The 25022-nt window shown below is 36.6% G+C and overlaps 4 protein-coding genes across 6 annotated transcripts in view; all 4 read right to left on the bottom strand.

Moving 5' to 3' along the window:
* The window catches only part of LOC119073159 (odorant receptor 30a-like), a 46866-nt gene extending 40657 nt beyond the window's left edge, over positions 1 to 6209 (bottom strand). The window contains exon 1 of one of the 2 annotated variants that reach the window (XR_005087020.1): positions 6114 to 6209. The gene's annotated coding sequence lies outside the window, so the exon portion shown is untranslated. The remainder of the gene's footprint in view (positions 1 to 6113) is intronic. The other variant, XR_005087021.1, reaches the window with a different exon arrangement.
* LOC119075071 (putative odorant receptor 71a) overlaps positions 1 to 25022 on the bottom strand; it is a 190260-nt gene that overhangs the window by 41111 nt on the left and 124127 nt on the right. The gene's annotated exons all lie outside the window — the stretch shown is intronic.
* On the bottom strand, positions 13478 to 14833 carry LOC119072964 (putative odorant receptor 71a). The gene is given in 4 exon segments (XM_037178315.1): positions 13478 to 13528; positions 13590 to 13850; positions 13915 to 14014; positions 14077 to 14833. Coding segments are annotated over 4 exon segments (1161 nt in total). The 5' UTR covers positions 14826 to 14833.
* LOC119068580 (nuclear protein localization protein 4 homolog) overlaps positions 18728 to 25022 on the bottom strand; it is a 39681-nt gene continuing 33386 nt past the window's right edge. For both annotated transcript variants that reach the window (XM_037172341.1, XM_037172263.1), the window contains exons 9-12: positions 19479 to 19709; positions 19224 to 19408; positions 19032 to 19157; positions 18728 to 18967 (exon numbers count right to left, since the gene is read on the bottom strand). In XM_037172341.1, the coding sequence (XP_037028236.1) occupies positions 18961 to 18967; positions 19032 to 19157; positions 19224 to 19408; positions 19479 to 19709 (549 nt within the window). In that variant the 3' untranslated portion in view covers positions 18728 to 18960. The remainder of the gene's footprint in view (positions 18968 to 19031; positions 19158 to 19223; positions 19409 to 19478; positions 19710 to 25022) is intronic.

The raw sequence follows: 25022 nt of genomic DNA, 5'->3' as shown, positions 1-25022 counted from the left end.
ATCTCAACTAAAAAACTGGTCTTCCTCTCGATTTAAACAGTCTATAAGACATTGTCATAATTCAAGCTCGTGTGGTCTATACCAAGGTTCTGAAAGAACAGGTTAAGACAACTCTGAGTTGATCACGAAGGCGGTGACACACAATTGCGTCAACGGCTGCGAAGTTTATATGCAAAATGGAACTCAACAAAAACAAAATTCTGAATTTTCGAGAAAAATATTTTCTTCAAGTTGATTTCTCACACTATCTTTTTATAAAATTTGGTGTCACCCGCCTTCGTGGTTGTCTTAACCTGTTCTTTCAGAACTTTGGTCTATACAACGTTAAAAGAGCGAAAAACAATGGGAACCAAAAAAATATTTTTTTTAAGTTGATTTCTCACACTATCTGCAATGAGTGCGTTTATAAAATTGGGCGTCACCCGCCTCCGTTGTTGTCTTAATCTGTTCTGTCAGAACCTTGGGAAAAAACAATTAATTTAACTGAGCTCGATGGGTGATACGTCAAAATTTCTACTCTTTTATAACACTATATAGTACACTCGCTAAAAGAAACCCTTGATATGTAACAATGTAAAGTGAACTCGAACTCTAAAAACTGTGTACTGTGCGGGTTAGAGGCTAGTACATTCCTAAAACCATTACATGGAAAACCCTCGAAAAAAGAGAGTTTACAACAGGTTTGCAAATTTTTCTTCGTTTTTCTCGTATAAACTAGTTAACTAGAAAAGATTTTGCATTTTATAAATCCTTAAGCAAAGATTTTCTATTTAATCACAAATTTTCTGATAATCTCTAATCCCTGTAAAGTTGTCGTTAATTTGAAAATGTCTTTTTTCGGCGGAAATGCATTTATTTGAATGTGTGTGCACTTCCGCCGAAATAAATAATTTATTTTTGTGCTCAGTGAGATAAGTAGGATAGGCTTTGAAACACCATAATTAGTTAAAGCAACTTGGCATAACCTATTTACGCTGAAATAATAAAATTATTCAACAATTTTCGAAATGGAAGAGTACTTTCAGTTGGAACATGCTGAAATTTATGATTTTGATTATTTAACATGCTCTAGATTAAACTTCGATTCCTTTACTTCCTTACGTTACAGAGTGTACAAAACTTAATCACCACTTAATAAGTTTCACCTGCAACTACGCGAAAATTTCCCAAAGAAAATGTGCATTAACGTGACGAACGAAAATTACGTTCCAATTGGATCTCTTTGAATAATTGAATAGCATTAAAAGGTGGAATAGCTACACTGGACAATTACTTAGATAATTGAATTTGCTTAAACGTTGCATTTGAACTGTTTTATCGTTTGATCATTCTATTGAATAATTAGAGATTAAATTGACTCGGAACAGTTAATGGTTTCGTAAATAATTGAAGCTGAAGACGTGCAACGAAAATGACACAAAGTAAATTTTATCAGAAGTTTGATTAAAGTTCGAAAATTTGTTAAATTAGAATTTTTAAATATTTGTGATTATTCGAACTACACCGTACCATTAATTCTAAGCGACATTATGTTTATTTATTTTATTTATTTTCGTTTAAAGACCAAATAACAGGCCAGAGCCCAATAACAATTCAGTCTATTACAAAAAACAAACAATAGAAAAAATCTACAATCATTGATTAGAAAAAAAAATTTAAAAGTTAAAAGAAAAAAAAACACAATCCGTACATAAAAAATTATTGAAATAATGAGACTAAATGTAGCCTATATCGTACTTGCTTAAGAGTCATATCGCCAAGACTTCAGGCGATTGTGGAACAAGCTGTCTCCGATTTTAATGAGTCTTTCAATTCTAGCAAACACGTATCTTTCACTTTTTCGAAAAGAAATTTATTTGAGTGAAAAGTATTGAAAAGTATCGAAAACAGTTTTTCGGCAATAGCTCACGAAAAACTTATTTTAAAATATTGTAATGTTGTACGAATGTCGGTCTTGGAAAGGCCGACAGGTAGAGTATACGCACTGCTTGGTGCGAGTAGATCCACGAGAGTTATGCCTAAAAAAAAGCTAAAGTTCGGAGAGTCCGCCTTCATTGCAGCATCGGCGATCCACGGAACTGAGCATCGCAGGTGTTGCAGCTGGCCTTACAAACTATCGTTCCACATATAAATGAACCCAGTACTTTTGTGCTGCAAGCCTACAGAAAAAAAGAAAAAAAAGTTGTGCCAAAATGTAGATTTTTTTCTTCCTTCTGATGCTGTACAGCTGGAACAGCATCTGGAACGTTACTACGGCAGACATTTTTTATCGTCTACTATTCTTTTACCTTATCAATAGAAAAACGCTTCGCTATGTCGCGAATATATGTCGTTACAACAACAGATCTAGTGTTAGTAATATCAAGAGCAAAATTATTAAATTTTCTTCGGAGGATTTTAGTCAAATAAAGTGTTAGCGTAAAGCACATGACCTCAGAAGTTCGGAACAGTAATTAGTTTTTCAATTGGACCAATATTTGCAACGTGATAGGAGTTTGGAAAAACGATAATGATCAAACGGAAAATCAACTTTTCCTGCCCCGTTCCAGCAAAATACTATTGTGGATCGTTGTTTTGTTAGATACGCCTGAACATACCTTTTTCATACAAAGAAAAAGAACCTCACCAAAATCGAACTTGTATGGCGTGATAAATTTTTCGAAGGGATGGCCATGGTCATGGTACGAGCATTAGCTCAGTTTGACTCTCAACTTCATACCAAGCAACGCCTTTCAAGCATGACTAGTACTCTACACAACTGTAAAAATATTTTCATGTAAAATTGGGTACTTTCTGCAGCTGACCACTATAATTACTTTTGCTTAAAGTGCGTTGTACAAGATCATGGTACAGTGATTTTTTCCTCGGAATTTTTCGTATGAGAAATTGTGTGTCGCTCTGCGTGAACGCCAGACTTATTTATTATTAATTAGCTTAGAGCCCTGTACCACTTTCTGCAATTTCAACTGGTGCACTGAGAATCAGGACACCTAGGAAAATCTATTGGAACTGTAATCGGTCGAGGTAGTAATTTTAATAATTCAAAATATTCGTTCGTCTAGAAGACTCGGCCGGTTTAAAAATGACGATTTTCACAATTTTCAATGCACATTTTTTGGGAAACATTTTGCTTGCTTGTTGCTTCTACAACACTAAACACTAAATTTTTACTTTAGACTATCCAAAATAAGTGTCTAAAGCTCACATTACATATATGGACTATGGACTCCCTAGTACATACTCTACGTATGATCTAAGATCTACATAGAATTGCAGACATACTGAAAATTCAAGATCAAATTGAGATGGTGTTTCAGAGTCTCTCCTCGTAGCTAAAAGATTGGCATTTAATTTTCGTTTAGTTTCTAGCAAATTACAAAACTTTTTTTTTAATTGCCGTCAACCCAAGCGTTGTATGAAGTTTATTATCTTTTTTCGTATGCAATTCGTATGCAGTTGGAGGTCCAAACTGATTTTTAGACCCGTACGAAGTACTGGGGTCTTATAGGTTTACGCATACGTTTGTAACACGTCGAATTGGACTCCCTGAGTAAGGGGAAACCTATTGTGGTTGTCTAGAGATGCCAAATCCGCGGAAAAAAAAATGTCCGTCTGTCCGTCTGTCCGTCCGTGCGTCTGTCCGTCTGTCCGTCTGTCCGTCTGTCCGTCTGTCCGTCTGTCTGTCTGCACGATAACTTGAGTAAAACGCATCCGATTTTGAAAATTCTTTTTTTTCCCGTTTGGTAATGTCAAAAGACAGGCTAAGTTCGAAGATGAGTGATTTTGGATCGACCCCTCCCGAGCTGTGGCCCAATAAGTGCTTTACGGTTTTTCGAAGATATCTCCGGACATTTAAACGTTAAACTTGTAAGTGATACGTCAAATAAAAGGTATTTACAATACCGATCGACAAAAAAAAAGTTTATGGAAATCGGATGACCGACTCGTGAGTTAGACCCCTTGGTGTGGAACAGGCACAGGGCGGCAAGCAGTTTTTGCTTGTAGGTCGGCCACATTTGAACATATTTCGTCTGTTTTAGCTTTATTAGATAGGTATTGACCGTTCCAATCAGGGAAAAAAATTTTATGAAATTATGTTCTCCGGAGCGTGAACTAGGTCTCTTGGAGTGAGCTCTTATCTGGCTACTCGGAAGTACAGTGAACGTGGTGTATTTTGACAATATATCGAGTAAATTTTGACCGAATTTCATGAATTTTTTTTTGTTTGAAAGGTATTAACGAATGTAAAGCGTCGGTACTATTTCCGGTCTCCTAACAAAATGGCTGCCGGCGGCCATATTGGATTTTAGTAAAATAGAAATATCTTGGGAAAAATGATACTTAGAGAGTTTCTGTTAACATGGAAATAATTTGTTATGTGTGTGGGGTTTCAGGGATTCCATATACGGACATCTATATATACCTATATACAGCTATATTGAGCTATATACAGGCATATAGAGCTATATAATAGCATATATTTATCTGTGAAATGTTTATTTATAGTGAAATATAGTTAAATATAGCGGTATATAGCTGTTTAAATAGGAATTTATGAAATTTGTCTTCGTACGGGGCTGTCTATATTGCCTCCGGCAATTTAGTTGTATATGATAACAAGGCAAAGAGTGGATAATGTAAGTGATTTTAACGGGAGAATAGTTTTTCAGCAGAGAAGAAAATGAAGTAAGAGAAATGAAGAGTTTCACATTAAAGGCTTTTGATACGAATAGGTGTTTCGTACGGGTCGGCGTTAGCTATGTTTTTGTTCACTTCTAATGACAAAGGCGTGAAAATTGCACCATCGATAAAGATTGAAATTCTGAAAATTTTTGGATTCCGTGCCCAAAATTTCCTCCCCAACTGCTCCGCTGACCACCCTGACCGAAGAGGTAACTTTGATGAATTTCTGTGAGGCCACATAGGCAAATATGGGAATGGGACTCAAATGAAAGCTGAAGGTTTAAAGTTTTTTTAGTGGAAAAAAATTTCCCAACTTGTCCGTTCTTCCCACAGATTTTCAGATTTTCCGAAAAATTGAAATTTTAAATTTAAGGTTAAAGTTAACAGATTTTTAAACTTTGTTCGAAAAGTTTTTTTTCTTTTTATTATTGTTTTCTGTCGAAATTCCAGACTTTTTCCCATACAAACCATATTTCGAATTTCGCACATGGAGCAACCATGTTGAATTTTCATCGAAAATTTTGACCCTTTTGCATGGCAATTTTTTCCTAAATTTTTTTTTTTAGATTTTCTACATCGAAAACTTTGAAGGGGGGCCAAAAAATGTTCAGAATTTCAATCTTTATCGATGGTGCAATTTTCACGCCTTTGTCATCAAATGCACAATAAAATGACCTTTTGTATTAATATGGACCTTCACTATAAAGCAAGACTTTTGTTTGCTAAACACTAGTCCACGAGTCTTCAATAAACAAACGCTAGAGATAAACGTTTAATACTAAATAAACTTTTGTATAGTGTGTCTAAACAATCATCTGCACAAGTTTCATTGAAAGTTAATTTTGATGTTGAGCATGCCGTACGCTCCACTGATTATCTGTTCATGATGACGAAATTTTTTAATTAAAAAAAGTTAAATTTAAAGTCAAAGCTTTTCGCTCACCCTCATGAATGTTTCCAAGTTCATTGGATACATCAAAGTGACCAGCTGCTGTGGCTGCTTCAACACTTCGCATGTGATGAGAATATATTTTTTACATGATTCAGTTCGTTCAATCCAATGTGACTCAAACAAGCAGTAAGATAGACGGCCACTTGCAGCTGTGATGTCGTTTGCCAGGTACATAACCAATAAAATATCAAAAATTCCATAGAACAGTATAATGACAAACATTTCTGTCTGGGCGATATTTTCCTTCGATGCCTGAATTGAAATGAGGCTACGAGTTGAACAGTTTTAGTACTATCAGGATTTCGGCTGTACTTACAAAAGCCAAGTTGTAAATTGAAGTACAAATACAGATGCTGCTGGTGGTGATTTGACCCAAAAACAATGTCGAGAAACAAGATATGAATCGATCGATTCTTCTGTTTCGGAATGGAATCAACAGTTTAATTGGAAATCTATTTGAAATTACAAAAGGTCGTACTCGATCAAGTTGCGATGAGATTTTATCAAAACAATCAAATCTTCAACGAACATACTTCGTTGTGACATTCTCAAGTTTTTCTGTTTAGTGACTATTCCGACAATCTTCTTTCCAACTCCCAATTTCCTCAATTTATTTCCCAACAACTCGTATTCAATGCAGTAATTCAGCATTATGTACCAAATGAGCGGCGTAATTAAGTTAGCTGTGATGTACAAGATAGTTGACAATGACATGAACGAATAGGCCAACCAATAAACAATTTCTGAATCGTTCCACGATAAACTGATGGAAATAGGCAATTCTTTGTCGTCGGAGAATATTGGCATTACTATGAGTAAAGGAGCAGTGATGAAGAAAGCCCAACAGTACAGACGTATAAATCGCATGAAATTTTCTATTTTTCTGTTCATTCGCTCATATTCTTCACGATTTTTAATTGAGTGAACAACGGTCTGATCGAATAAAAATGCGAGAGTCTCTGGTTTCTTGAACAGAAGGTACAAAAATTTCACGTATACTACTGAAGCTATAATTGTTTCCTGCACTGAAAAAATGGATTCATTTCGATCGATACATAGAAATGCATTAGATGCAAAAAACATTGGGAACAAAGCACCGAAAAAAGTGTAAAAGAATTTCGTGCCAGTTTGACGGAAATTAGATTCTTCGTCACGCTGCCATATTCCACTCAGGTAAAATAGTTTTATAATTTGCTGAAACGTTTTGTCCACTTGAATCGTAAACATTTTCATTTTTACTATCGACTGTTGCAACCTGCCAAGGTTATACTGCTGGTTGTATACAACATGCACACAAATCCATCTTAAAACTAGTGGTGATCGATGTGCAACTAAATCGATGTGCATGTAAATCGATGTACAGCATACAACGAATCATTGTAGATCGATCAATTTTAATATAAAACGGCAAAATTTCACCATCAAAATTCAAATTTGAAATATAAAAAGCGCGTATTAACAAGGCTTTGAATAGTAGCCTGACCTGACCTTAGGCAATCGGAAAGTTGAAATGTGTAGGTTGAGAGTTAGATGGTTTTTTAAAGCGAAATGAAACCTGGTTCGTAAATGGATTCAATGACTGGGATGGTAATACACGGAGAGAAATCTTACGTTTATGATAAACGGTTTATCACAACGTAATTTAGGGAAAAGAGACAAAGTCTTTTGTGAAAAAAGTTTTACCTTTGTACGACATAGTGCAGAGCATAAGTGCAGAATAAAAATGAAAATCACTCTACGGAAATAAAAATGGCCGTCATGTAAAAATCAATGTTGCACAGAAACCAAATAATCGTAAACGACGCGACGCATGAACATTCTAGTTCAATTTTGAGTGTCGACTCAAGGCTACGTAAAATAATTTAGTGTTGCAAAAAAAGCAAAATGAGCGGATCCGAGACCGAAGACGACTTTTTCGATATTGAGATGGAGGTTGAGATAGTAATTCGGAACCTTTTACCTAAAAAATCAGCACCAATTTACGAAAAAGCGTACAAAAATTTTAAAGACTGGTGTCTGTCGAATAACACACCGTCTGTGGTCGATGAAAAAACGTTTTTAGTGTATTTTTCGAAGAAATTGGGAGCGTTAAAATCGTCCACTGCATGGTCAACGTATTCAATGCTGCGTGGAACATTATGTCGACGGTGCACGAGTGAATTCGGCGATTGCAGTTCCACCAGTCAATTCGGATATTACAGTTCCTCCGGTCAGTTCGGTACATGCAATTGCTCCATTCAATTCGGTGATTCGACAAATGGATTCGGTCGACGTTGCTGCTGGGAATTCGGTTACTGGCCAATTGGATTCAGTGAATCATACAGTAACAGTAATTCAGTCGCAGTCGCAAACGGTTGCATCGTGCTTGAACATTCCTGTGTCACCGAAACGGAACAGTAACCTGGAAATCAAAGTACTGAGCAACTGCACGATAAATATTTACCAAAAGTAAACAAAATGCTTGACTTTGTGTACGCTGTATTATAATTTGCGAGAATAAACGTTGAAATTACTTTGAAATTCTAAGAATCATCTTTTGCGTCTGAAAAAGTTACTTTTACGGACGCAATCAACGGCCGTAAAAGTTGCTTTTTCGGACGCGGCCATCTTGGTGTGAGCAGTACAAAAAAAACGCACATTTCATCATTAGAGTGAGTGAAGAAAAGCGTCGAATTATGATCGTCAGGCGCAAAAAATATTTTACCAAAAATCAGACATCCCTCGTTTCTCGTTTGTATCGTTTGTATAAAACATTGGTTATTTGGATCACAAGGGACGAAAGTAAAAAAATTCAACCGTGTGCGAAGTTTGCAGCCCGTGGCCGAAATCACACGATTTGAATTTTTTTACTTTTGCCCCGAGTGATGCATACTATTTTTTATGCCAAATACTGCGGAAGATTTGTATTTTCGGTCCGAAACAAAACATAAATTTAATGAAACTGTTGAGTTATCAACAAGATTTGCTATAAAAACTGTAAAATGCCGAAAAGCTCGGGGGTCCAGGGGGCGGCAGCCCCCTGGTATAAAAATAAAAATGATTTAACAGATAAAATTACAATAAACACACATTCACTTGCTAATAAAACATTTGGTTATCGTCAACACAACACTACACTCAATGCGTACTTTCAATCAAGTGAACATGTGCTTTCGTGACATATGAGGACCGAAAGTAAAATGATGACAGTGACATTTACTTTCGGCCCAAGGCCTGAATTTTTTTACTTTCGGTCACCATTTGAGGACCGAAAATACAAACTTTCGCAGTATTTGGCATAAAAAAATTATAAATTATTGGCAACGTTCTTTTCTATCACAACAATCACAGTGATCAGAACGACACCAGACGGAACACATGTTGTTGCTGTCATTTACTTTCGCATCCTCGTTTGAGGGGCGAAAGTACTTTCGCTCCTCTGTTGGGAGGCGAAAGTATTTTCGCACCTCTTGTGATGTCGTGGCTAACTGAGAGTTGAATTTTTATACTTTCGCATCTCATTCGGGAAGCGAAAATTACAACTTTCGTAGTTGGTGTAATGAAAATCTTATATTTCATGCTTCGGGGCCGAAAATGAGGGCAATTTTTCGAATTTTCTCGGGTTTCCGGCCCTCTGCATGAAAACTTACATGTGCACCTGTTTTGGACGGTTGATTTAAGGCACTTTCGCTTGTAAGCCTCACTTCGTTCGGCCTACAATCCGCGAAATCGCCTAAAATCAATCGTCCAAAACAGGTACACAAATAACCATTTCATGCTTCGGGGCCGAAAATGAGGGCAATTTTTCGAATTTTCTCGGGTTTCCGACCCTCTGCATGAAAACTTACATGTGCACCTGTTTGGGACGGTTGATTTAAGGCACTTTCGCTTGTAAGCCTCACTTCGTTCGGCCTACAATCCGCGAAATTGCCTAAAATCAATCGTCCAAAACAGGTACACAAATAACCATTTTTCATGTGTCGGGGCCGAAAATGAGGGAGTTTCGATATTTTTCTCAGGTTTTCGACCCCTTACATGAAAATTTTTTTGAGTATTTGTTTGGACGATTGATTTTTCATGCTTCGGGGCCGAAAATGAGGGCAATTTTTCGAATTTTCTCGGGTTTCCGGCCCTCTGCATGAAAACTCACATGTGCACCTGTTTGGGACGGTTGATTTAAGGCACTTTCGCTTGTAAGCCTCACTTCGTTCGGCCTACAATCCGAGAAATTGCCTAAAATCAATCGTCCAAAACAGGTACACAAATGACTATTAGGCACTTTCGCATGTAGCCCTCACTTCGTTCGGGCTACAACAAGCGAAATTGCCTAAAAACAATCGTCCAAAACAGATACACAAATAACTATTCCATCGCTTGTGAGAAACGCATCTGAGAATTAATCTCAGATGCGCTTCGTATTTTCACATCGTTTTTTCACAAAAGACTTTTTCTGTGATCCCTAAATTATAATAGTCGCAGGTGAAACTCATTTAACTAAAATGTGTAGCGACGATGATATGGTACCGCACATAGTACGCTGAGTTATATGTCCAATTTGTTTGGGAACTTTTCGAATAGTTGCAGGTGAAACTCATTTTAACCAAATGTGATGACATTGAGGTTGTAATCGGTTGGGATCTAATGCTAATGGTACAAAGAGTCAATGAAAGTAAATAGATAGGTATGGCCAAACGTTCAAATTTGTTCTAGCCGGAGCACATACGGATTTGCATGGCGCCACCTCAAACGAACTCATTTCTAGTGCAAATTTCCACTAGAAATGAGTTCGTTTGAGGTGGCGCCATGCAAATCCGTATGTGCTCCGACTTGTATGGACTGGCCATACCTACTTATCTACTTTCATTGCAAAGAGTTAGCTCTATGGGTGCAAAGGCTGGTGGAGACTTGTTGAACTTTAAAATTTGAGATTTTCGGAAGGTCATAAAGTCTTGAAATATCGCTTAATTTATGCGTTCAAAAGACACTGTTAATGCGAATTAGATTAAAAGTAGTGCCGTTGTAAAGTTCAGAGTTCTACAGTTTCAAAAAGTTTTTTTTTTGTATTAGGAGAGATAATGTCTCTCTGCTTCTACAACTATTTAACGGCTCTGTCTGTCGAAAATCGACCGTTGTATGACATTCCGATAATCTCAACTATTAAACTTCAGCGAGTCACCATCAGCTTCCTTTGCACCCATGGGACTAATTATGTATACCAGCAACCAGCTGCTGGTATTACCAGTACCATAACATTAGTCATTTACGTCACAAACAAGGACTGAAGTCCGACAGTAATTTCCCGTGTGACGTATCGAATTTTGTAGGCCTGCTAAGAGGACAGAAAGTAATGACATGTCCATTTTCCATCGATTGACTTGTTGTGTATGTGTTTTTTATTTAGTTGGAATCGCGGGGTTCCGTAGTGTTTTGAAATTAAGTTACTCTATGTTGCACACATTGAAATGTCAAGTATATGTCCACGGTCTTTAATTTGTGTTAGATGAAGTCCTTTTTCACCAAGCAGTCTACCACATTCACATTCTCCATCAATTAGCGAAATATTTTTTACAATCCGCTGAAGCCTGCACTCCTTCGGTGTTTGTATCAATGAAAGTAGATAAGTAGGTATGGCCAGTCCATACAAGTCGGAGCACATACGGATTTGCATGGCGCCACCTCAAACGAACTCATTTCTAGTGGAAATTTGCACTAGAAATGAGTTCGTTTGAGGTGGCGCCATGCAAATCCGTATGTGCTCCGGCTAGAACAAATTTGAACGTTTGGCCATACCTATCTATTTACTTTCATTGGTTTGTATACTTTACTAAATTGATTCAATGCAGGACACCCGTTTCTCTGTGCGATGAGTGTGTTTTAAGCAACAATGTTATGGACTTATTGCCGAGTTGATCCGAAGATACTGCGAAAAAAGTGTTTCTTTTAGACTCGGGAACGGTTTTTCGAGTAGCACCCCAGCGCTGTTTTTTTGTCTCGAACACATGGCTCCAAGCTATGAATGACTGACATCAACTGTGAGTAATTAAGGGTAAACTAAGTAGCTCTCCACTGTAAGTGTTTATACCTTCATGTTCTCTAGGAGTTGTGGCTTTGGCAGTGAGTGCTCGAGATCATTAATTCTAAGGCTCTGATCGAGTTCGGACTGTCATGTTTCAATTGAACTTGAAACCGAAAATATCAAGTCTTGGTCAAGTTCGGTTCGAATCTAAAATCTTAGTTCAGGTTAGGGTTTCGGTCAGCCATTCCGACGAAATGTGAAAGGTATCAACCATTGTTACGACCAGGCGTTTGTAACTAAACTTCTAATAGCACCGCTGACCGCAGAGTAAAACGATCCGTTTGTAGATTTATTCGTTTATTGTTCTCAAATAAACTGAGAGCTTTAAAATTCTAAAACATTGAAAAAACAGAAAGAAATTACAATAATTTCCCTAGATGTAAACGTGGATGGCAATAACAAACGTACGAATAGTATTTCGCGTACACCTGTCGTAAACTATTTGTCGTCGTGCAATCTTTTCGTGTAAATTATCCTATGACCACAACGGGCTTATACAAATAAATTGACCACGCATAAACTAGGCTTCGACTCTGCCGCTATTATCCGTAGAGTGTGTGTTGTTTGTATTGAGGCTATTTAGTTTACACAACACAAACGAATTGAGAATTAATTGTAATTTTTCAGGATGAGACGGAATCTAACAAATTTTATTCTATATGATTCGATTTGCACGTCTGCTCCGTACGACTTAAATTTTGTCTTTCCGGTAAGGTCAACGTAATTAGTAAATGACTTTTGCTATAAATTCATATATGGCAACGATCAATGGATAAAATAGATCGTTCAAAGAATCTTTCGTCAAAATAATGTTGCTCGATTGATTCGCGTTTGTAACAACCATACTAACCAATCGGAGAAAAAAAAAATTAGCGAAAAATGCCTTAGATGTTACGAGTGGATTTACTTAATGAATGAACTCAACAGTCAACATTATATCCGAAAAATTTGAAATTGAATACGCTGTCCACTTCTCTACTTCTACTTCTCTAAATTTTCAATTCTCCGGACAGTTATGGGTCAGGGCTCAGAAATGTTACTATACGAATACACGTAAAGTCAAAGTCATTAGCTCAGTTTGACTCTCAACTTCATCCAAAGTCATAGCCCAGCGTACTTAGAAGTACTTTACAACCTTGAACTTTTTCGTATGAGAAATGGTGTGTCGCTCGCGTATAATAATCTGCGTGAACTTCCCAAAGTGTACAGTCTTGGATATTATTAATCAGCTTGGAGCCCTGAACCAGGTTCTGCAAGACACCTAGGAAAACTTATTGGGGTTGTAATCGGTAGAGGTTGTAATTCTAATAGTAATAATACAAAATATTCGTCCCAAGGGAAGGTGTTGAAGACTCGTCCAGTTTAAAAATGACGATTTTCACAATTTTCAATGCACATTTTTGTCGGAAACATTTTACTTGTTTGTTGCTTCCGAGGCCCTAATACATACTCTACGACTGACCTACATAGAATTGCAAACATACTGAAGATCAAATTAAGAAGAGTCTCTGCTCGTAGTTAAACGACTGCCATTAAATTTTCTTTTAGTTTTTAGCAAATAATCTTTTTTTTAAAGTTTTATTTAATAAAAAAAAATCTTCTGCCAAAGGATAACACCTAACCTCTACCAACCAACGTTTTTAATACTTTAAGATAAAATCCTATGTCATTCATAGTTCGTAAAGCAATATTTTTGTTTTTGTGTTACATTGTAAAATCGAGTCATAGTCATTAAACACTAAATTAATAAAGATTTGTATTGTGTAATCCAACTATCTTTACTAGTTTCATTGAAAGTTTTTTAGGATGTTGAACATGCTGTATGCACCATTGATTATCTGTTCGTGAGGACGAAATTTAAGCAAAAAGTTAAATGCAAAGTCAAAGCTTTTCACTAACCCTCACAAAAGTTTCCAAGTTCATTGGATATATCAAGACCACCAATTGTTGTGGTTGATTCAACACTTCACCAAGGATAAGAACATATTGTCCACAAGATTCTGTCCGCTCCATCCAATTTGACTCAAATAAGCAGAAAGATAGTCATCCACTCGCAATGGTTATGTCGTTTGCCAAGTACATAACCAGAAAAATATCAAAAATTCCATAGAGCAGGATAATGACAAACATTTCTGTCTGAACAATATTTTCCTTCGACGCCTGAATTGAAATGAGACTACGATTTGAACATTTTTCGTACTATCGGGATTTCGGTTGTACTCACAAAGGCCAAGCTGTAAACTGAAGCACAAATACAGATACTGCTGGTGGTGATTTGACCCAAAAATAATGTCGAGAAACAAGATCGGAATCGCTCAACTGTTCTGTTTTGGAATGGAATCAACAATTTAATTGGATATCTATTCGAAATTGCCAAAGGTCGTACTCTGTTAAGTTGCGATGGGATCTTATCAAAACAATCAAATCTTCAACGAACATACTTCGTTGTGACATTCTCAAGTTTTTATGTTTCGTGACTGTCTCAACAATCTTCTTTCCTACTCCCAATTTCCCCAATTTATTTCCCAACAACTCGTATTCAATGCAGTAATTCAGCATTATGTACCAAATGAGCGGCGTAATTAGGTTAGCTGTGATGTACAAGACAGTTGACAATGACATGAACGAATAGGCCAACCAATAAACAATTTCTGAATCGTTCCACGATAAACTGATGGAAATAGGCAATTCTTTGTCGTCGGAGAATATTGGCATTACTATGAGTAAAGGAGCAGTGATGAAGAAAGCCCAACAGTACAGACGTATAAATCGCATGAAATTTTCTATTTTTCTGTTCATTCGCTCATATTCTTCACGATTTTTAATTGAGTGAACAACGGTCTGATCGAATAAAAATACGAGGATCTCTGGTTTCTTGAACAGAAGGTACAAAAATTTCACGTAAGCTACCGAAACTATAACGACTGCCTGCACTGAAAAAATGGATTCATTTCGATCGTCACAGAGAAAAAAATTAGATGAAAAAAACATTGGGAACAAAGCACCGAAAAAAGTGTAAAATAATCTCTTGCTTATTCTGCGGTATTTGAATTCTTCGTCACTTTGCCATAATCCACTCAGGTAAAATAGCTTTATAATTTGCTGAAACGTTTTGTCCACTTGAATTGAATACATTTTCTTTGAATTTTTTATCGACTGTTGCAACCTGCTTCCAAGCTGATACTGCCGGTTTTATACATGCACTCAATTCGATTTTAAAGATAGTGGTGATCGTTGTGCAATGTGTATGTAAATTGATCGATGTACAGCAAACAGCGTATCAATATAGATCGACCAATTTTCATATGAAACGGTAGAATTGCACCATCAGAATTCAAGTGCGAAGTAAGTATATTATCGAGGTTCTGAACATACCAGGCACGGCAATGCGCACTCTAATTTAGTACATTATTAGCATGACCTTATTTTGCGCCCGGAAAGTGAAATTTGTAAGGTAAAGGTCAGATGGCTTGTTGAAAAGTGAACTGAAACCTGGTTGGAATGGATTCAAAGACTGGTATAGGTAATAGCTGAGATATATACAGTACTACTGTATTACAGTAGTACGCAAATAGGATGAGTGAAACTACCCTAACCCATAACCAATCACTCCTTTTTTTCTAGCTTTCATTTTTACTAAAATCCAATTGGCCATTTCGCTAAAGAACTGAAACCAGCTTAACGGTCTTTACCTTTAAGAGTTAAAGAAATTCATGAAAATTGGTTAAAATGTACTCGATATAGACAAACAGCAATCTTATCATTGTATGGCAAAGTAGCCTTCCCTTCGGTCAGTCTAACTTGCAATCCCGATTTTGATTTATTCACTGGATTGAATGACCTACAGCTTTCATTACAGACGATATCTCAGGACCTTTAACTTAACGAACTTTATTATTCAAAAAAATACAAATTACGAATATAATAATAATATTTCACTTGCAGTAAGTGTTTAGCCTAAGGACGGCTTTTCAACTTAATTCAGCGTTAATGTGTTAGTTATTTATATAAATGGCGACTGACGAGCGAGAGGGCGAAAGGAAAACTAGACAAAAACCTTTTCTAATACTTGACTTAACTTAAAAACTAAAGACTACAACTGACAGACTTAATATCTCAGGACCTTTTTAGCCCCGTACGAAGTACGAAGGGGCTTATAGGATTACGATGCCGTGTGTAATTGATGGAATTCGAAGCAGACGGTAAGGGCAAAGTGTTTGCCTATGTTCATAGATGACGAATCCGCAATAAAAATTTGGGCCGTCTGTCCGTCTGTCTGTCTGTCTGTCACGTCGATATCTTGAGTAAATCAAATCCGATTTCAAAAAAAAAAAAAAATCCCTGAAAGATAGTCAAAATAGTGAGGCTAAGTTCGAAGATGGGCATATTCGGGTCGGCCCTTCGTGAGTTAGGGCCACCTAAGTGATTGAAGGTCTTTTGGTGATATTTATGGCAAAATAAACGATGGAAATGTAAATGACACGGCAAATGATAGGTATTGTCAATACCAATCCAGGAATTTTTTTTTTTAATCGGGTGAGTGGACCGTGAGTTAGGGCCTTAGAAGTGAAAAGCTACTAGGGCCCTATGTGTATTTTACATAGAACTCAAGTAAATTTAATCCGTTTTTCGTAATTTTTATTTCATTTGGAAGGTAATCGAACGCCGAATAGAAAGTTGTTGAAAAAAAATTAAATTTGGGTCCTTGGACTAAGGCCACTACTAGTGCCCTATGTGTATTTTACATTTCGAGTAAATTTCATTCGTTTTTCGTAATTTTTGTTTCATTTGAAAGATAATCGAACACCGAATAGAATGTTGTTGATAAAAAAATTAAATTTGGGTCCTTGGACTAAGGCCGCTACTAGGGCCCTATGTGTATTTTACATATAACTCGAGCAAATTTCATCCGTTTTTCGTAATTTTTGTTTCATTTGGAAGGTAATCAAAGGCCGAATAGAATGTTGTTGAAAAAAAATTAAATTTGGGTCCTCGGACTAAGGCCGCTACTAGGGCCCTATGTGTATTTTACATATAACTCGAGCAAATTTCATCCGTTTTTCGTATTTTTTGTTTCATTTGGAAGGTAATCAAAGGCCGAATAGAATGTAGTTGAAAAAAAAAATGGATCCTCGGACTGAGGCCGATACTAGGCCCTATGTGTATTTATACTCAATAAATTAAAATTTTAGGGCTATTTGAAATTTTTGTTTTATTTGAAAGGAACGTCGTACGGGGCTTCGTAATTGCGCTATGCGCAATTTCTAAGATGTACACATTACATAATAATTTTACTTTAACTACTTTAACCGGCGCATAGGCTTACGGTCAAAGTAGGGTGACAGACGCACTAGGGTCACGTACGCAATAGATATACGGGTTTGTACGGGGCTCAGTCGCAGCAAACGCTCCGACTGTTCTGATGGCTCGTTTTTTCTCTGAAGGTACTAAAAAGTAATGAATTTTGAGCCCGACATAAATTTCAGTGAGATTAGCATTTTTTTGTCGGTCGTATTCTCTAGAGATTTTTCAGTTTTTCGACAATATCTTGCAAAGCGTTTGGCCGATTGACTTCATGTCGGGCTCAAAATTCATAACTTTCCACCTTCCACGAAAAAAAAATATCAAAAAATCGGCTCAGTATTTCCTGAGATGTTGGAGATATACCCTGTAGTGATGTTGCCCTCGATATGTAACCTTTGTTGGTTGTACATTTCTAAACATAAACGAAAAACTGTGACCAGCCCTTGTAGCTACTTACTCCAAGAGCCCACGACTGAACCGATTTTCATAAACTTTTTTTTTCGCTGAATCGCAATTAGGCATCATTTGTAAAGTATGTTACGCTTTGCTCGGCTATGGAATCCATAGTATGGATGCAGGCATCTGACATAGTCACGTTAATTGCATACGTACCGGTAAGCCTAAATTGTTTCCGATTCAATTCAATTATTCAATAGAATGATCAAACGATAAACGGTTCCAATGCAACGTCTTAAGTAAATTCAATTATCTGAGTCCAGTGTATTCAGTCTATTCAATTATTTAGAGAGATCCAATTGCAACGTAATTTTCGTTCGTTGAAGCAACACGTGGACTGAGTTGTTGTTGCATGCCCATTTTCTTTGAGAACTTTTCGAATAGTCGCAGGTGAAACTCATTAACTAAATGTGTGACGACGATGACATTGCACCGCACATAGTAAGCTGTGCTATATGTCCAATTTCTTTGGGAACTTTTCGAATTGTTGCAGGTTATCCTCATTATAACCAAATGTGATGGTATTAAGGTTGTAATTGATATAATATGTAATGGTACCAAAGAATTAGTTCGAAGGGTGCAAGGGATGCAGGTGGAGACTCGGTAAACTTTAAAAATTCAGATGAGTGTGTTTTAAGCAACAATGTTTTGGACTTATTGTTGAGGTAATCCGAAGATACTGCCAAAAGAGTGTTTCTTTTAGACTCTGGAACCGTTTTTCGAGTTTTCGTCATGAACACATGGCTCCAAGCTATGGATGACTGATATTAACTGTGAGTGATTAGGAGAAAATTAATTGGCCACTGTAAGTGTTTATACGTTCATGCTCTTTGAGATTGTGTCAAGGTACCACCTCGTATGTTGCAAGGTCAACGTCAAGTGAACGGTTTTTTGAGTTGTGGCTTCGGCGATGAGTGCTCGAGAACATTAATTCTAGGGCTTAGATTGACTTCGGGCTGACCTGTTTCAATTGAACTTGAAATGGAAAATTTCAGGTTTCGGTCAAGTTGAAATCTTAGTTCAGGTTCGGGTGAGACATTCAGATGAAATGTGAAAAGTATCAACCATACCAACCAATCAGAGACAAAAGGTTTTTGAAAATCAACTAAGTATATCCTTCTAGTGAAACCAAGGGGCTACTTGGTCGTAATGTAACTTTGCTAAAAGCCAGATTGGTAGATGTCCTAGCGCGTTCTTTTAAAATCTTGGTCTGGTCCTACTACTTGTTCAACTTTCCGGGTCCATTGAAACAAAACCATACATCGCAAGATCAGTAGTCAGATTAAATATTATTTTTTTTTATTCTCACCGTTAAGGTAGAGTAAGAAACCAAAAATTACATGAAACATATCTGAATTTTCACTGAAATTTATTTAAAATTAAAAAAACAAAAAAAAAATAATTCTTCTCTTTCAAAGAAACTAACATAAGTTGTCGTTTGTTCCCTTTACATCGACCGGTGAGTGAATAATTTTATTTCATAAAACAAGTCACAGCACTCAACGTCCATTTATTCCCTGAAATTTGTTCAATTGTAGTAAAATGCCAACAATCGGAACAGAATCGCATGCAAACACTTACATAGGCAGTCCACACATTTCACAAATATTCAAATTCCCACCATTGATAAAGGTGCAGTGATCGCAAGTCCAAGTTTCAGCACGAGCGCCAGCCTGACCAGCTTCGCTTGGATAGCTGCCACTGCCACTGAGTATAGAAATTTCAGGAATTTTAGTACGAAAACTTCAGCGGCGCCTAATTTAGATCACTCACCCAGATTGTACGGAACTAGCCAATATTAATGACTCCAATGTGGTCCATACTTCCTGTTTTTTCCACTCCAGCGCTAAGTTATTATCCCTGGTTCGAACGGCATTTAGTAAAGGAGACATAGCCGATTTCATCGGCAACATGTCCATCCGGAATAAATATAACAGTAAATGGAAATCCGAAACAGCCTGTTGCACAAACGAAATGAGTTTTCATTTTTCTTTTTGTACGTGTGTTAAGCGACTATATAAATCTCACCTCCAAGAAATCGTTCGTCGACCAATTCGATATGTATGCACACAGTGCATTGAAATCCTGTAAATGACCGTCTAAATATCGATTCTCTACCGGGAACATTTGTCTGTCGTCGCGCACAGTGAATGTATAGATTGGTGCGACTGGAGTCGATGCGGGTACATCGACTAACAAATATTCGACAGGTAATGGACGCGCTAATCGAGATACTTCGTTGCCGTATTGGTCTTTTTCCTGGATAGAAATGAAAGCAAAAATTAGCAAAATCACAGTTTGTATAGTCATTGCCATTGACACAGTCATTTTCCGAGGAGCGAATCATCAAAAACATTAGAACTGTCAGATATTTGCTTAATATTCTATTTACACATCTATAGCCTAATGAAGTACTTTGCACTCGATGTCATAAATGACCATTATGCAAACGAGTGATAAATGCTTTTTTAGGCACCAGATGTGTTGATTGTCACTCGAGGCCTCATGATTAATGTAAAATGTAGCGATGTGGTTCACTAATAGTGACAAAAACAGCCCCATTCCACTTGTTGCATAAATAACTATTTCCTGCACACTTAGTGATGCACAAGATGTACTTTTTATCACTAGTGACTAGCTATGATTTCTATTCGAAACGTTGTATGTAACACTTCGCAAAATTGAGTGCGGTAAAGTGACATTTGGAAAAATGAGGATCGCACTCCAGCATGTGTTGTGAACCTCGGCCTCGCCTCATTTGTTGAAAATAGTTTTATGCCACTGATAAATGCTTTTTCATAATTGTGTGCCTAAAAAGCATTTTTCACTCGGTGGCAGACAACGTTTTTCTCAAAAAAGCTAACGAAAACTTCACTTTTCGTCACTGAGTTGAGAAAATAATAATTTTTCCACTACACACAATGATGGGTAGCTCAGAGTAATATAATGGGTTTGCTAATATTAGCTGTTTCTACAAAGAAAATTTCATTAATTAAAGAACCTTAATTTCAATCATATCAGCAGACACAGTATGTACATGTTCCCGTGGCAACACCTTGACCAATTTTCTGTGAAATTTGTTGAACCTATATGTATAGGACTTTCATGTATTTCCTTAAAAATGTTTCGTCAGCCAAAGAATGAAGTTCATCGGGAAATGGGAGCATATAATACGTACAATGAGTCACATAGTATGTCTATCTATACGCATGAATTGTACAGGCAAAGCAAATAAAAGGAAAAGCTTTTACAGAGCGAAAAGAAAAACATGAAATTCACGATTGGATCCCTACTTTCCCTTGTGAATAATCAAACCAAAGTAATGCAAAAGCTGTTGCCAATGAACGAAAAGCAAAACATTAAAATCCCGGGGTTTCATACTGGTTATACTGGTTGAATATAGTCAATTTACACTATGAATCCTTTTCGAACATCCGTTCGATGTTGTTTAAAATGTTATTTCCGTATCCTCGTATTTGTGCCTACCACCTACCATGCATTCGAAAAGCATCAATAAAACCGATTCATTGGTCGAACTTGTTCAATTGAATAGATATTACGTGATGGTGGGTACAGCCGCATAACCGTATGGAAAACGAAAAGTAACATTAAAATGATGTAACCTTGAAAAATGTAATAACACAAACACACTCACAAACGGATATTACGTGAATGTCAACGTCGGTTCAACGTTACGCGGCACACACCGCTTATTATCGAATTGTGTATATGTACATGCAATCTGTTGAACTCGCTGGTTCATTGAATTGTTTGTGTTTGTAGTGTCTCAACACAAATGAAATCCAATTGGATGTTTGAGTTCCAGTTATAGCTTTTTTCGTTACAGTCTCGTGTACGGTCGGTGTGTTAGTAGAGAGTGAATGGAGTATGGATGGTAGTATATGTTGTGTGAAATGGTGAGCGTTAAAAGCTCTGTCGGATGAATTTTATTTGGGAAAAATGCGGAATGTTTCTTTTCTTAAGGTCAAAGGGTATGCTATACTGTATACGATATTCGGTTTCACATCGTTCAATTTGTATAGAGGAAAAATTTTGGATGAAGGAAAAAAAATGGTTTTAAGCGAATGGTAATGTTAGTAATAAAAGTTTTCCCAATTTTTCTTTTTTGCTTTGTTTGTATTATTTAGATCGAGCTACAATACAGGTTTGGAGAAATGGAAAAGGGTTTTTTTTTGTTGATGAAACTTTCTGTGGACTACCCGTATACATATTATACGTATGTACACTTCAAATATATACTTGTTGTACCTCAACTATACGTACATATAGATATATATATATAACACCATAAGTAGCTACAATAATGATGTTACATTTGAATTATTCTGATAAACTTTGTGTGCCACACACAGGGCATGCGATAGAAATAGTTTGGGGTAATGTACTCGGCCATACGTATGAAATCATAATATAACATTATATGCCATGTGAAGCGGTGTATAAACAGACATGTTGTCATAGTTTATGAGTTTTAGCGATTAAGATCTATTTGCGTTACTAATAAAATCGTTTGGAAGATTTAGGAATCGTTGACAAATCAGACCATGGAAGGGGAGATACACTAGACTCCGTCAACCGAAAAAAAATCCTAAGAAAATCCTATGAAAAGTTTTGAAAACTAGAAAATCTTTTAATCAGAAAATACTTTCATCCGAAAATCCTTTTATCCGAAAATCCTTTCATCAGGAAATCTTTTCATCCGAAAATCCCTTTATCCGAAAATATTTTCATCCGAAGTCCTTTCAACCGAAAATTCTTTTATCAGAAAATGCTATCATTTTAAAATCCTTTCATCCGAAAATCCTTTCATCCGAAAATCCTTTAATCAGTGTCAACAACAAAGATTCGAATTTGTACGCCACAAACGATTCGAACGTGCGAATGAATCGAAACGACCGAAAGTCCACTTTACGTCCAAGGAGAAGACAGAGTGACAGCCGGAAGCCGTTGTGTTAGTAAAAGAAGAAGAAGAAGAGAAAGGAGAAAACGATTTGCATCAAAGTGAAAATAGTTTGTTGTAGTCTTAGATCGAAGTGATCGAAATTAACGTAAATTAAGTAACGTTTAAGTATCGTGGATATCAGAGGCGGTGACCTATTGGATAAACTTTAAATTTCAAATTGTGAGTTCGGTTGTAGCCTTGAGTGCTAGAACAATTTCAAAAATCACATTTTCGTTTGTTAGATTCTGATTTGGGGAATGTTCCGCTGAACTGGGGCCATCGAGGGCAAAGATAAGCACAAAATGTGTTAAGGTAAATGGGCTTCGGTCTGCATTGGGTGAACTGAGCTTATTTTTTGTTTTTCCTTTAGTCTCAGTTTAGGTTATGTTCACAAGCCGCTCTGTTTAACACGATAATTGTTTGCGCAGTAGATACACCAAAGTAAGGATTCATTTTTACGGTAGTTACTAGCTAGAGTCTAATTTGAATTGAATTTGTAACCCGTAGGAATTTGAAGCTGTGGTGAAGAGAATAAAACAATTTTTATTGAATCGGAAAGCTGTCGACTTTTATTGCTGCTGTTCAGACTGAAATCTACTGGGCAAGTGGTTGCAGAAGCAACAAATCAGGAAGTCCTTTCATCAGGAAATCTTTCCTTCCGAAAATCATTTAATCCGAAAATCATTTAATCCGAAAATCTTTTCATCCGAAAATCCTTTTATCTGAAAATATTTGAATCCGAAGTCCTTTCATCCGAAAATTCTATTATCAGAAAATCCTATCATTCAAAAATCCTTTCATCCGAAAATACTTTCATCAGAAGATCCTCTAAAAATCTTAAAGAAATCATTCAAAGTTGTTGGAAATCCTTATAAATCCAGGAAAAACAGTAAAGACGAAAACCATTGAATATCCTCAGAGCATTTTCTTTCTGAATATCCTTTCTCAACCAAATTTACAATTGATCATTTCGTTTTTTCCTATCCCTCTAACGTTTGGCCGTACCATTCTCTCCATCGGAGGTCACTCATGAATAACTTGTCAAGTTAGCAAATTTAATTAAAGGCTTCCACTCCAACATTTCTTTATACAAATCAATTATGAACGTAAGCTCTTCCACTGACAAATTAATGACTTGCTGTGCTATCAACAATATATGATTTCATTGTAAAATTGAAAATAGCAAAGGCTAAGGCTGACATTTGAAATACGAGGAAAGGAAATGAGGTTAACATTTTGTTACGTATTTCCAATTCCGAGAATAAACTTAGTTTTCAATTTTATTCCATCCGTAAAACCAGAGAAATTGCATCATTTAGATGCGAGTATATAGGTCAATCTGTGATTACATTAGTTGGATGCAACACCTGGTTCAAAATTGTAAATTCTATGAAGCGGTACATACGGGGAAAGGACAATTATTAGTTTCGAGAAATCTTGTTGGTGGCTTATGCGATATCTACGATGGTGGGAATTTTTCTTAAATGGTGTTCGCTTCTTAGCACCAACAACACACTTTGACCGAATCATATTCGAATGATGAATTCTAAACGCTTCTCTCTCCCACTGGTTATTCTCCCATTTCGTATAGCTCCCGGTCATACTTGCATGAATATTTACTGTGAACAACATAAATAAATCGAAAAGAAAACTTACCACCACTCATAACTCAATCTAACATTCGGGTATACTATACTGGGTGTATATACACCTAGAGGTTTTCCATCAAAATTTATTTTCCATTTAAAAAAAATCTTATAATATAACTTGAAGAGGCAAGGAGAATCTCTTATAAGATTGATGTGGTATGTTCCCGGAGCGAATGAAAAAACGAAAAAAAAAAATTGTTTATTATTCAAGGTCATAACGAACCGTACAACACCATATATTGGGAGTGAACGAATTGAATGTATAAAACTGTCACTGTTTAATACAGATATATGTCCTGATATATGTGTATTCGTGGAAAAAGGTATATATACCACTAAAACGGAAAAGCTTTCACTTGTTTTCCTGGATATAATTTCGGTTTGAGTATTTAGGGCAACACGTGAAATAGATTTTTTTTTCACATATTTACGCGCGTTGTTGGAAATAAATTTGTCGTTTTTGGTTGTTGTTGGTTCTATATAACAAGACCTTGAACGATTGTTTCGATTTAGATTGATGACGAGTGAAGCGTGAAAGGGGAAGTACACCTATTACGCGTGCATTAAATAATCGAGTCAAATGCGAGCAGATGGAAGAAATGAGAACTGAAAACAAGAAGAGGGATTTCTTTGAAAAACCACCTACCGAAATCGGATCCAGTTCGTCTGGAATATATAGCGTTTGAAAAGTCTTGGTCTGAGGAATTTAATCAAAACAGGCCTCCGCCTCAGATAGTCTCTAGCCACCATTGGATGGTCTTCAAATTTCGATAAGTGGGTCATTTTCGGTCGTTAAATAATGTGCGATCTGGGTGCGAGTTGGAAAGCTGAGGTCAAGTACTTTCAGGACATGTCTAGTTTGACAAACATCTACTAATAAATGTTAGAAAAAATGATAAAATGGAAGTTTATGAGAAAGAATACAGAACCTATGATAGGTCTGTGTTGGTAGCGACGACT

This window comes from Bradysia coprophila, chromosome II, assembly GCF_014529535.1.
Source record: "Bradysia coprophila strain Holo2 chromosome II, BU_Bcop_v1, whole genome shotgun sequence".
Taxonomy (NCBI): domain Eukaryota; kingdom Metazoa; phylum Arthropoda; class Insecta; order Diptera; family Sciaridae; genus Bradysia; species Bradysia coprophila.
This window is presented reverse-complemented; position numbering and strand designations above follow the sequence as displayed.